This window comes from Dreissena polymorpha, chromosome 13 (assembly GCF_020536995.1).
Source record: "Dreissena polymorpha isolate Duluth1 chromosome 13, UMN_Dpol_1.0, whole genome shotgun sequence".
Classification (NCBI taxonomy): domain Eukaryota; kingdom Metazoa; phylum Mollusca; class Bivalvia; order Myida; family Dreissenidae; genus Dreissena; species Dreissena polymorpha.
In genome coordinates, this window is record NC_068367.1 from 15,558,913 (window position 1) to 15,573,913 (window position 15,001).

Below are 15,001 nucleotides of genomic sequence, written 5' to 3' on the forward strand. Positions count from 1 at the left end.
ATGTGCTGTTGTCGTTAGGACATTAGGTATGATGGCCTGTTGTCGTTAGAGCAGTTTGTATGATGGACTGTTGGCGCTACGGCAGTTTGTATGATGGACTGTTCTCGTTAGAGCAGTTTGTATGTGGAATGTTGTCGCTACGGCAGTTTGTATGATATATTGGTGTCGTTAGAGCAGTTTGTATGATGGCCTGTTGTCGTTTGAGCAGTTTGTATGATGGCCTGTTGTCGTTAGGGCAGTTTGTATGATGGACTGTTGTCGTTAGAGCAGTTTGTATGATGGGCTGTTGTCGTTAGAGCAGTTGGTATGATGGCCTGTTGTCGTTAGATCAGTTTGTATGATGGACTACTGTCGTTAGAGCAGTTTGTATGATGGCCTGTTGTCGTTAGAGCAGTTTGTTTGAAAGACTTTCCTCATAAGGGCAAGTCTTAACGAAACTGTATAGAGTCCGGTTCCGATGCCGAGATAGAACCGGTACTTATTCTTTTGGAATGGTATTGAGAACGCTTCCTGAGTAGGCCTCGCACAGAGAATCAAACACAAAGAGGGACTTACCGGTATTCAATAAATAACGTAGGGAGTCCACGTGTTTAATATAGGGGTACGTAATAAAGGTGGCACGATTCCTTTAATTAAACAGAAGTGTTAAGTAGAAACGGGTTTATTTAATGCTGCTTGAACGCTTTTCGGCTTATAACAATAAACTTTGTTTTCAAATACTTCATAGACGAGATTCAGGGCACCCGATCCGAGTAAACTGACACTACCAACGAGGTGTCTACTTAATATCTTTGATGCGTTTGTCTTTCAATTTTCCTGTAATCAAAGCCATTGTGTGGTAACGATAAACGATGTTGTGTCGCTTAGGTAACTGTAAAGCTCAAAATGGCGTGCAATATATACCGGGCATGTATTCACCAACCGATTCTTACACCTTGGTCTAAAACAAGAATATTCTAAAACTTTCATGTTTAAGAACTCTCTAAAAGTGAAGTCTAGCATGTCATTACATACCTTTATAGTATAATTCTTTATTTAGAACAGTTTGTTAACGAAATTAGTACCATTTCAGTCTGCATATATTCAAACTCTGAAGAGGGTTTTCTTGAGAAAAGCCTATTTTATATTCTTAAGTCTAAGGATTGGTTGACGCATTTAAAGGCCCTGGTTGTGATTTGCAGGATTACATAGACACGTTCTGTCAGCACTTCTACGACAACGTGCTACGCCTTGTTGATAACGCCATGGCCAAGAACGAGAAGCTATCCAGCAACGCCGTATACGTCGAGGTGCTGCAACATCTCAAGGCCTGCTACAGCTCCTGTAAGGTGTTTCAGGGGCGGGAGGACATAGGTATACACGGACACGCTTTAGTTAAGGGCGGAAGGACATATGTATACACGGGCACACTTTAGTTTAGGGCGGGATGACATAGGTATACACGGACACACTCAAGTTTAGGGCGGGAGGACATAGGTATACACGGACACACTTAAGTTTAGGGCGGGAGGACATAGGTATACACGGACACATTTTAGTTTAGGGCGGGAGGACATAGGTATACACGGACACACTTTAGTTTAGGGCGGGAGGACATAGGTATACACGGACACACTTTAGTTTAGGGCGGGAGGACATAGGTATACACGGACACACTTTAGATTAGGGCGAAAGGACATAGGTACACACGGACACACTTTAGTTTATACTGTATTTTTTCCATCAGAACAAAGCCGCTCAATCTAACACAGCGTTTAGTCAAAGGGCCTTTTATTAAAGGGGCCGTCCAACAGATAAAGCGTCGTATCGACGCGAAACGATATTTTGAGAAACTACGAGGATTGCTTATATAGCTATAAAATACATCCGCTCAAAACATGAGCGTGGATGGTTGAGTGGTCTAGGCGGGAGGCTTTTTACTCCAGGAATCCAGGGGACAGTGGTTCGAGCCCTGTTGATGTTTCCTTTTTTTCTTTTTTTAAATTGTATTCTTCTTTTTTTACAGGAGATTGTTAGTTCAAATGTTTAAATGTATCAATATAAAGCATTTAAAGCATTTAATGACAAGCTTCATTACATGCCAAAATCTGTTGGACGGCCCCTTTAAGCAGAAGGCTAGTTTGAAAATTCCACCCCAACATGGATCAATTGGACTATGAGACTTTCTGTAACATACTACTGCTTAATAAGTATTTTCAACGTTTTCACGTCCAAAACAATCATAATCTCTATTTACGTTATGCTTAATTGGCGATTCTAAGATTTAATTTTTTTTTTAAGTCAAGAGATTGATGAGGCCATTACTAAATTTTATGACAACATATTTTGAGGATGACATTGATGACAGTCCTTTAATTAATTCATCTCATTAAATCGGGAACCCAAAAGCTCTGCAATACCCGTGTTATCTTTTTTATATTTAATAAAAAAACTTGCCAAAACAAGTCAAAATCAGTTTTGAATGACTGATTAGGGTCAAGAAACTTCGGAGCGAAAGAGCGAAATAAAAACTAAAAATATGTTTATTCCATTTCTAATATAGAGCTAATTAAAAAAAGCGAGCGAAAGGCGCAGAATAAAATACACATTCTGTCCATATTCGGTTACAATTTCTGCCAGCATATTCAAAGCCTTTTATGATGCTAATAATGAAATCTTAATACACTTATTTTGCCCGGAGTTTGTCCTTGACTGAAACAACCCTTAATGTGAGCCTCTGTGTAGTTTTTACTGTCACTCATGGCACATTAAATAAGGGCAGAGTATGTCATTTTTGAACCAGTTCATTTTGTTGGGGCCTAAAATATTGTATTATTTCAATAGTTATCTATTTATATTCCGAAATTTTTGCCATATAACAACATTTAATATGAAAATCATTATTAAAGCAATTTTGTCAATGGTTATATAGAAAATACATAATTGGGACTATAACATCATATCATATCATATATCATGCTCTAAAGATTTAAATTTCTATGCAACAGAGCTCAACATCTCCCGTTGCGGTTTTATTTACATTTTAAAATCTCTGTTAAAATCAATTCTAACGACTTCGATGGGCAACTGCATTTTATAGCGTTATGAATAATCAATTATTAATATATTGAAGACTGTTTTCACGTTAAACCGAATCCCTCGCGTTGCGAGAGAATTTATTAAAATGTAACCTGATTTATAGTCGAAAATGATTGCTATTTGCACGCCAACACAAGTTAAATTGTTCAAGGACCTTTTAAATAAAAGAACTTGTTCGAAACACATATTGAGTTAAATGCATTTCTAGCTTGATGCTTTCTAATGTTTCTATCTTTAAAAACAACAACATAATCATCAATTGCCGTTATACGACCAATACACATTACACAAATAAGTCAGTATGTCTTTTGTGTATTCGTTTACGTAGAAATAATCCTAAAATGTTTTACGGGGGCAATATTTAAAAGGGTTCTTTGAACACGTTTAAAAAACCTAATCATACAATAAACATTTAACAGTTATGTCATTGTCGCATTCTGTTTGAGGTAAAACTGATTCTTTACATATAAAACATCTTAACCGTCAACCATATGAGTCACGCTCTGAGAAAACTGGGCATAATGCATGTGCGTAAAGTGTCGTCCCAGATTAGCCTGTGCAGTCCGCACAGGCCAATCAGGGACGACACATTCCGCTTTTATGACATTTTTCGTTTAAATGAAGCCTTTTCATTTCAAAAATCCAATTTAGGCGGATAGTGTCGTTCCTGATTAGCCTGTGCGGACTGCACGGGCTAATCTGGGACAAAACTTTACGCACATGCATTATGCCCAGTTTTCTCATAACACGACTCATATGTATGCTATGTTAATACGAATACTTAAGATGCTGATATTAAACAGTCAACAATTACACTCCTCAAATACTCCCCTGATTAGACATATCTAACCGTTCTTGCATGGCAACTATAGCAGTGATTCATTTTATTATTGACTTAAAGGTATTGTACATAATGGTATACCTGTCTATGGACTCCAATAATATTACAACAAATGTATCAATTGTTCGACGGTTAAACATAGCGTAAGAACGAAATAACAATATTTTGATTCCTATTTTAACCCATTTATGTCGAGTGCACTCTCTCAAACCATTAAATTGGACCAATTCATTTTCAAAATTAGGGATGTCTGGTCTATTTATTTCTATTTTTAGAATATTTCTTACAGAAATTCCTTTTAGCAAACAGCGCAGACCCTGATGAGACGCCGCATCATGCGGCGTCTCATCTGGGTCTACGCTGTTTGCCAAAGTTGTTTTTTTCTAGACGCTAGGCATAAATGGGTTAAATATATTCAGAGGCGAGCGGACAGCCCAGAATAACAACAGGTATTTGTCCTATCAAAGTGTAGATTTTTACAAAACATAGTCAACGCGTTCTATATGTCCAATATTGTCAGCTTTATACAATCATAATCTGAACCAGGCTTTGCAATTGACGTGTTAAAGTAACTAATAAAAACTACAAATGAGTATTGACCATGCATAGTTGCAACTGTCACTCGTGGATACTAAACGAACAAAATAAACAAAGCGTATATACATTTATGGTTTGCCATTATGTTAGCTGGAGGCATGTTATCGACAATACGAAAATCTTAGTCGACCGACCACAGCCATTATCTTCCGCCCATTAATTAAAATCACATGCATTTTTTTTAAGGATCAATAATATTTTGACTTTTTGTCATTTGTTTGCGCTTCTTGTTTTTATTTGTTCTATGCCACCAACCCCATTGCAAATTGTCCTGCATTGAAACCGTTAACCCTTAAAGCGCTGGAGCTGAATTTTAAAGGCCTTTGCAAACAGTTTGGATCCAGATGAGACGCCACAGAACGTGGCGTCTCATCTGGATCCAAACTGTTTGCTATTCTGATAGTATTCTTTGAAAAAAACTCGAAGAAAATGCTAATTTTAGAAATTCAACAGACGACATTTTAGCAGACGACAAATTTCCCAGCATGCAAAGGGTTAATTGTTGACGTGTCATAGCCAGCAGCAGTGGCCGCTGAGCGAAAACAATCTGAACTAATATTTGTCACCAACTGATTTCGAGCAACTAGAGAAAATTGACAGATTCGTTTTGTTTACGACACGACCAAACCGTTTAATGCTGCCCTTTTGTACAAATAAGCGTTTCACAAAAAGTAAAAGGACAATGCCTAAATAAATGTTGGCTTAACGAAAAAAAAAGAAGCTTTTCGAGGAAAATTCGGATGATGGGAAAAAAGAAAAATAATAAAAATACAAATATTTTCATTTAATGTGCAGCACACCCGACGAGAATCTTATTGGTTGCTGTGGCGTAAGTATACAATTAATAATCATAATTTACGATAAGGAAAAAAATTACCTTTACATACAAGTCTGTGTATATATACCGTCGTACAATGAACGTTGAAAAAAAAGAAGTCATTTTTTGTGGTTTTCGTATATTATCTTTGTTTCGGTTATTAGAAAATCGGAATATGAATTAATATGTGTGGATTTTGGTGTTTCGTTTAGTCGAATGCAAAACGAAAAACGAGAAGACGGTAGATACACGGACCCATTCGATAGTTGCCTTCCCGATATTTCAGTAAACCAGATTCAGCAGTACATCATCGGCAAGTCTGATAAACCGCTACCCATATAATGGTTATCTTCCCGATATTTCAGTAAACCAGATTCAGCAGTACGTCCTCGGCAAGTCTGATAAACTGCTACCCATATAATGGTTACCTTCCCGATATTTCAGTAAACCAGATTCAGCAGTACGTCCTCGGCAAGTCTGATAAACCGCTGGTCCTTCACGGTGATAGTGGGTGCGGCAAGACCTCGCTCATGGCCAAGGGGGCTAGTCAGGTATGGCATGTCACATTACTACATGTGTCGTGTTCTGAAAAAACCGGGCATAATGCATGTGCGTAAAGTGTCGTCCCAGATTAGCCTGTGCAGTCCGCACAAGCTAATCATGGACGACACTTTCCGCTTTTATGACATTTTTAGATAAAAACAGTCTCTTCTTTATGACTGCAGACTGCACAGGCTAATATGGGACGAAACTTTACGCACATGCATTAAGTCCTGTTTTCTCAGAACACGACACACATATACAACCATCAACGGGCGTGGTGGGATAACACATGAATATAACCATCAATGGGACGTTCACACAAATACGATATGCTTATTGTCCGAATTATTTTATGTAATGTAGTGACAAGGGAGCATATACCGGGGGTTTCGACGATGACACACAACCGTTAATTATGATTATATGAGCCTTGTTCTGAGAAAACTGGGCTTAATGCATGTGCGTAAAGTGTCTTCCAAGATTAGTCCGCACAGGCTAATCAGGGACGACACTTTCCGCTGAAACTTGATTTTCGGTAAGGAGGGACTTCATTGAAACTAAACATACCAGTAAAGCGGAAAGTGTCTTCCCTGATTAGCCTGTGCGGACTGCACAGGCTAATCTGGGACGACACTTTACGCACATACATTATGCCCAGTTTTCTCAGAACACGACTCATATATTATTAGACTTCAGCAATAGTTTTTTTTCGTTGGTATCTGATACTCGAATGCAAAAACAAATGATTTCTAAATTTAAAACATGCAATAATGTACCACGCAATGAGAATTGGGATCTTTGGAACATTTTACAAATATGAGTAATAATTACAACAGACTTTTAATAAAATATTTTTTATTTAACGAGCTTGCAATAATTAATATTACATTTCAGTAAACTATAATACGCTTTTCTTACGTGTGCGGACTGCGCCGGTAAGTCTGGGATGACAATTTACGCACATGAATTCAGCCCAGTCATCCAGGAACTATGCTAATATATGAAATAAGTGTTCACGTATGTTTTCAGGTTCGCTCCTGGTTCAGTGCCGAAAGCACGCCGTTCCTAGTGCTGCGCTTCCTGGGCACAACTCCAAACAGCTCCAGCATCATTCCGCTGCTGACCAGCCTCTCGCGCCAGCTTATGTGGCTCTACGAACTTCCGGACGAGGACATTCCGGACGAGTTGTCGCCCCTCGTGACGTTCTTTAAGCGTCTCATCACCAGCGCCACCAAGGACAGGCCGCTGATATTAATCCTAGACTCTCTGGACCAGCTATCCGGCGCCGACGGGGCGCACCAGCTTGCTTGGTTGCCGACGTCACTTCCACCGCACGTGCGTCTCATCGTCTCGACGCTGCCGAACTATTACGGGATATTAGATACGCTGCACAGCATGATCGAGACAGAGGAGCATTACATCCCCGTGTTACCGCTCGGCGAGAATCTGAGTGCGTCCATACTGCAGTTCTGGCTGAAGAACGCCAATCGGACATTAACCAATGAGCAAATGAAACTCGTTCACGAGGCGTTTACAAAGTGCAATCTTCCGTTGTATGTGAAATTAGTGTTTGACGAAGTGTGTAGGTGGAAATCGTACTCCGCAATTGACACTGTGTCTCTGGCTTTCACAATCCATGACAGTATATATAAGCTCTTTGATCGCATTGAGATCCAGCATGGAAAAACGCTCGTCGGCCACGCGTTCGGTTACATCACGGCGGCGAAAAGCGGTCTTTCTGAAGCAGAACTTGAGGATCTCCTGTCCCTCGATGAAAAGGTATTGAACGACGTCTATCAGTACCATCTTCCACCAGGTAAGGAGAATTCCGCCGCTGCTTTGGACACGTATTCGTAGCGATCTCCCATCGTATTTGAGCGAGCGCGAGGCAGATGGTGTTAACGTCGTCAACTGGTACCACCGACAGTTCATCGAGGCTGCCAGGGAGCGCTATTTTAAAAACTTGAACTATGTCAGCGAGATCCATTCAAACATCGCCGAATATTTCCTTGGCATCTGGGGCGGCGGAAAACCGAAGCCGTTTGAATATACTGAGAGCCAGCGAAAAATGTTTCACCTGGAGCAGAAGGGCGGCGAGAGCGACCGGAAAGTGCCGCTGCAGCCGTTGGTGTTCGTCGACGAAAACGGCCGGCCGATGAGACACAATCTCCGTAAACTGAATGAGCTTCCTTACCACTTGGTTAGGTCGCATCGCTATGAAGAGCTTTATACACAGGTCATCTTCAACTACAATTGGCTCCATGCCAAGCTAAGTTCTATGCCGCTGCAGTCCGTACTGTCCGATTTCGAGGACCTGCTCGACCACGTGTACCAGAAGGACGTGAAACTGATCGCTGACGTCATCCGACTGTCGAGTTCTATTTTAAGCCACTATCCGGACAACCTCGGTCCGCAAATAATCGGAAGGCTTCTCCCGTATTTCACAATCAACGAGAACATCCGCATGCTGATACAGCAATGTGACACCGACGGTCTGACGAGGTGCGCACTGGTGCCGGTCCACCATTGCTTGCACACACCCGGTGGTCCGCTGCAGTTCTCGCTCGAAGGTCATCTCTTTGCGCCGTTCGGAATCGCCGTAACGTCCAATGCAAAGTATCTGATATCTGTGTCTAATAAATTCATCATCTTCGATCTCAACACCGGGGAGGTCTTCCGAACAATCGCGCCTGGGATTGAGGGGATCATGCAAAGTCTAGTCGTCTCAGACAACGACAAATATGCTGCAGGCTTCACTAACAATAATCAAGTAATTGTGTGCAATATTCTCACGGGGGAACACGTGAAAATCATGCCGCCGCTGAAAGAGCATAAGGAGTCCGCCGTGAGTGGGACCACCATGAATAATACCCACATTGTTATATGGACGCTGGAGGAATGGTTCCTCTACACGGTAAGCGGCACCTTTCTCTCGAGGCATACTATTGAGATGAACATGCCGATTCTTTCCGCGGAATTCGGTCCCGATGCGAGGGTGTACATAGTTGTGAAAAGCGGTGGAGCGAATGACTCCGAAATGACGCTTGAAATGGGTGACAATTCCATTGAACCGTTTGAGTTTCACAGCGCAATAGCAATGACAAAGGACAAACAGACACTTTACACGTGCATAGAAATCAGTGACAATGCAGTCGCGGTGTATAAACGCGACGGAGATACGTGGAAATACGACAGAACGCTTGGCGATAATTATGACGTCGTTTTTGCGTTGAACCTTTCAGAGGATGAGAACTATCTCGTGGCAACAATCCCTTTAGGTTACAAACTGTGGAACTTAAAAACAGACGTTATGGTGCCCCTCAAACTGCCTCACGGAACGCGAAACATTCCCACTAAGAACCAGCTGTCAGGGCTGGTGGTTCTGACTCGGAACAATCATTTCGTCGTGGCGGCCGTACGTAAAAACGTGTACGTTTGGGACGTCAAACAGGGTAACATGTTCAAAGTGCTGGACGCTCATTTCGGACGCATCATTGCCCTGACGGCTGTAACGCATGGCTGCAATAAGGTCATATCTTCGTCAATCGATAAGACAATCAAAGTGTGGAACTTCGATAATATACTTGAAGACGTGCATTCTATAGACAGACTTGAGAAGCCTATCGAGACTATAGACTTGGCCTCGGACATTCCGTTCTGTGTGACCACCAGTCGTAATTGCGTCGGTGTATGGAACCTGGAGAACGGCAAACTGCTGAAAACATTCGGCACTACCACATCCACGTCAGTGATAACAGAAGCAGTGATTACGGGTGACGGAAATTACGTCTGCGCAGCGGAGACGGCGAACATCGTCATTTGGGACGTTTCTAAAGACGCGGCGATGAAGACGCTGCCATTACGTGACACTCAGAAACTCATCAGAAATGAGAACGATACCAGAATTATTGCCATCGCAAAACAGGGAGCCACTAAAGGTGTGTGCGCGTGTTACTCCTTACCGGAAGGTGATCAGGTTTACAAGTTTGAATACGGGATTAGGGCTTACAAAGATGGTGTCGTTACATGTGACGGTTCGTTGCTCGCACTTCCGGCAGTTGATAAAAGCGGTGACGTCATCGGGGTTTATCAGGCCAAGGTAGGTCAACATTTGTACAATTTGCAATTAAAGTACAACACTTACAAGCCAATGATCAGACTCGTCTCTATGCCGCATGATCCGAATCAAGTGGCGCTCATCGACGAAGACAAAGGTAATATTCTTGACCTTAAGAAGAAAACGCTAGTCAGATCGGTCAACAGATGGAACGGGCATGTAACCAACACGGGGAAGCACGGACTGTACGCGCCTAGTCGAGGCGGTCTAGAATACATTGAGCTGAAACATGGTAAAACTGTAAAGACATTAATTCCTCGAATAGCAGAGGGCGTTTTTAATGTAGATACGACGTTCAGTAATAACGACCGTCATGTGATCTACTACCACTCCGGTCACAGGACGCTGCGGGTTTTCCGGTTAAGCGACGGTAAAATGGTGGCCAAGTACAAAGCCCATGCCGAGGTAAAGGTCATGAAATGCAGTCCGGGCGGAATGTCGATGATAATCGGATGTGTGGACGGAAGTATGACCGTCCTGGCATTGGCGGATCCTTTTTACGAGGAGAACGTGGAGTTTCTTCAGAGCATTCCGAGCCGGCAGAAACACCAGGCGGGCGTCGGACTTCCGGGAGACAATAGTGATGGAAATACCCCGAAGAACGCAATCGGAACCGCCTTACAGGTGGCTCGATTCGTGGCCAAGGCTAGAGGCGCACAGAGATCTCGTGCTTGTGTTATATCGTGAAAGTTGTTTGCAAAGCTATTACCGTACATATCTTGCTACGATATTGTTGTGATTTTGTGTGTTGTATACCCCAATCGAAAGTTAAATATGGTTAACAACCAAGTTATCCCTGTGTTCGACACTCTCTTGTTTAATATGGATATTAGAAGCTTACATAAACTGGTATCAGTGTCCGAGAGAACGTGTAGAACGGGGACAACTTGTCTGATTATTTGCTTTTAGTGCCAATAATTTTTATAAAGTCAAACACGCGTCTTACACACGACCAGCTTTGCTCAACATCATCTTAATGACATCGGTTTGTTAAGGCGTAAATTATCGCTAGAATGAACAATGAGTACGGTAGATGTCTTTGAAAATAGGTAGTTGGTAAGACGTCTGTTGTATTGTTGCGCCGTTTTGCCGTGTCGTTACCATAAGTGTATGTTCTTTATTTGCAAAATTTGCTTACGTGATTCTACATCTTACATATGTTTATGCCATATTTTCTCTCTTCTTTTTTCAATAGTTTCAATCAACTGGAACAAGAATACCCGTATTTACACTCAAGTAAAACATGCAGTTAGAATTTTAAATTGTGTTTAAAAGAACTCCGGAACAAGTACCTTTAATTAACGATTTTCGAAAGCAAAAAAAATGTCTGAATGACAACTTAGTATAATATTAAAATAAACCCTGTGTAAATTGTACATTTGCATTCATTTTCGAAATATAGCATTCATACATATGACTTCTTTAAGAATAAAACTGTAAATGCAATAGCCCAATCTGTTCATAAGGCGGCTACATAAGGTGAAAATGTTAAAATGGAGTATTTTCCTGATAAATAAGTTTACACGTATTTAGATTATTAAAGACTAATCTAGTCATGTATCTTAATGTTTATCTCCATAGTTGATAGTTGAGTGCGAAACAGCTGCATTTTAATGTGAAACTGTTGTATGTGCTTCTATCTCAGTTCCGATCTGTGTATACGAAAAAAAAATTGTTCATTGTGTCGTGCTAATGATTGTTTTTTTCGTTGCATTCAGCATGGCTGCATTACTAAGTTGTTGTGGGCAATACTAATTCCTATTCTTATTAGATATATGTCTCCGTCAACCTGTTAACATACTAGTCAGTTGGTTTAGTAAGTCTTTGTACTTTTTCCTGGCTGTTATTTAGTTTTTGATAATTGTTCATACAGCTTTGTGTAATTTTATGTCATATGTATATATATATATATATTTCTACTCATGAATCGGTTTGTACATTTAACAAGGTATATTTTTGTTGCTGCTTTTCGCATGATAATGTTTAATCTGGGAATGCAAGGCAATGGTTGTTTTATTACAGCAAATGCGTTGCAAAAATCCCACCTATCTATCTAATCCTGTATACTAGACATCTATCAGTGTTGTATTGAACAGAAATTTATTTTTCATATAATGATTGTATTATATTTCAGTTTTGCAAAAAGACTTTGTTTACCATTATTTTAATTTCAACATGAACGCATAATGTTTGCCCTATTTGTTACTTTTGCTTCATGATTAAGCTTTCGAACACAGTTATTTTCACGACTGACACCGAGTCACGGGGTTCTGTTGTGCCTTCAGTCCACAGGTGGTTAGCGTGTGGCTATGATATTAATTAGTGAAAACATCATTTTGAATGATAAATAATCATATTATAACGAAAAATTAACTTTTCTGAAAAAAAAAATATTTCACTATCAAATATATATATAACAAGGTATGCAACTCAAAATCAGCCCAAAACGGGGTGCATCGCTTTGAACAGCCATATCTTCATAAATTTTGCAGCGATTTTCACGATCTCGGTCTTATTCAACGCAGAAATGAATTTCCTTTCTGGAAATGTATATGTCTTGCAATATTTTAACAAATGCTGGGTCAACTTTTAAGAAATAACACGATACACAACACGCATGACCCAGTTGACAGTGATCATGCTGTCTTTAAGACTGAAATCTTCACGGAGTAAAGGGCAACTTCCCTACAAAGTTCATGTAGTTCGATACCATAATTCAATAAAACGTATGAAAAAACATTATTACCGTTCTTGTCGTTACATTCTGCATCAAGACTAACTGTCCAGCGCCGTTTGAAACCTTTGTTTACATACATTTCAACTAACTGACATTTTAAACATACGAGTGATTTCATTGGTCCAATGCGGAGGTGTGTCTTTACAACTGGAGATTTCATTCATAAAGAATACATGATCACTGTCAACTGTTATATATATATTTGATAGTGAAATTTTTTTTTTCAGAAAAGTTAATTTTTCGTTATAATATGATTATTTATCATTCAAAATGATGTTTTCACTAATTAATATCATAGCCACACGCTAACCACCTGTGCTTCAGTCTGGTTCACGTTGTTCCGGACTGGCTTGATGAAGATCTCACAGTGATCTCCCCTAATGAAAAAAACATAGGTTAGTAAGGGAGGCCACTGCGTTTTAATCACTTCATGGAGAGTCTCGTTCTGGGAAAACTAGCTTTAATGCATGTGCGTAAAGTGCCGTATCTGATAAGCATGTGAAGTGCGCGCAGTCTTAAAAGGGTCGACATTTTTCGCCTTAACTTAATTTTCGTTAAGAAGAGGCTGCCTTAAACGACAAACACAGGTTTGCTGAATGCACAGGCAAATCTGGGATTACACTTTACGCAAAAGCATTAAGCCCAGTTTTCACAGAACGAGGCTTCACAGTACCTCACGACAAAGCTTTACAATGGATCCTATGATGTGAGTGGCGTTCTGATAAAACTGGGCATAATGTATGTGCGTAATGTGTCGTCCCAGATTAGCCTGTGAATGCCGCACAGGCTAATCAGGGACGAAACTTTCCGCTTTTGTGACATGTTTCGTTTAAATGAAGTCTCTTCTTAGCAAAAATCCATTTAGGCGGAAAGTGTCGTCTCTGATTAGCCTGTGCGGACTGCACAGGCTAATCTGGGACGACACTTTACGCACATGCATTATGCACAGTTTTCCCAGAACACGACTCATATATAAAAATAAAACAAACACGATATCCATCAAGATGAAGCAAGACCATTGTTCGCGAGTTTCTGTTAGTTGCGGACCACGTCGAGAAATTTAAATGCTATGAATTAAGGGAGGTAAATATGTGGAATTGCACACACACTGTGTTAATCAAATGTTTTCCTCTGTGAGGACTTTACCAGACTATGCGTATGGATCTCTCTTGCATGATTAACCCATTTATGCCTAGTGGACTCTCCCACCCTTCTAAATTGGATCAATTTATTTCCAAAATTAGGGATGTCTAGTATGTTTATTTCTATATTTAAAATATTTCTTACAGAAATTCCTTTAAGCAAACAGCGCAGACCCTGATAAGACGCCGTATTATGCGGCGTCTCATCTGGGTATACACTGTTTGCCAAGGCCTTCTTTCTATGCATAAATGGGTTAATAAGAAATCTTGTTCATGATAGCGATGGACCTACAGTACTCTGTTGCTTCATACAAGGTTGTAAGGTATATTGTGGGGTTTGCCTATTTTTCAATTTGCAGTAAATTTATATTTTTGTCGACTACATTGTGTATTTATTAAGGTTTTAACCTTTTTTTATATTAATGTATATTGATCAAAGTTTTTTGTCTTTTTAGGTGTTATCAAAAAAAAAAAAAAGAATATTTATTATTGTTATTTTTCTTAAAAAAACAATGAATTTAAATTACTTTCAAACCGTATTCCATTTTTTTGTTTGTTTATGTTTACTATTTTTGTTGGAAGTTACTTTTCTTACCAGTTTGTTCACACATTGTAGATTGGGTCCGGAAATAGATATTGTTCTTCTTCTTATTATTATGACTAATCAGACCAATTATCCAAATCGACTTGTTCAACTTGTGAGAACCATCATTGATTGGGCACGAGAACCGTATATAAACATTCTTATAAATTACATATGCGCATCCAAGCGGCCTGGTACAGAGCTTTCCTGTCCGCTATGAAGTAACGCAAGGTTTCGTGGTCTCATTGGCGGAATGCGTAGAACCTAACCAGACTGTGTGGATGCGCACGCTGCTCTGAAGCTACAATAGTCGTATATGGCGTAAGACCGATTTTCGCATGAAGCGGCTGATATGGAAAGCCAGTATTGTGTCCAATAGATGATGGTTCTCACAAGTACAACAAGGTGTTTTTTATTATTGGAACCGTTTACACATGGCGCGGCTCATTTGAATCACTATAGTTGGGCATGTTTGTATGTTAATTGAGTAGGTTCCAGGATTCCATTCTTCTTTACCATTCGCTTTTGGCAAACTAATTTTACCTT

General features: G+C 40.1%; 1 protein-coding gene across 1 annotated transcript in view; it reads left to right on the plus strand.

Moving 5' to 3' along the window:
- The window catches only part of LOC127855226 (NACHT and WD repeat domain-containing protein 2-like), a 50,581-nt gene extending 38,261 nt beyond the window's left edge, over positions 1-12,320 (plus strand). The window contains 4 exon segments of the mRNA XM_052390642.1: positions 1,182-1,353; positions 5,778-5,884; positions 6,906-7,691; positions 7,693-12,320. Coding sequence (XP_052246602.1) covers positions 1,182-1,353; positions 5,778-5,884; positions 6,906-7,691; positions 7,693-10,680 — 4,053 coding nt within the window. The 3' untranslated portion in view covers positions 10,681-12,320.
- Positions 12,321-15,001: the final 2,681 nt, after the last annotated feature.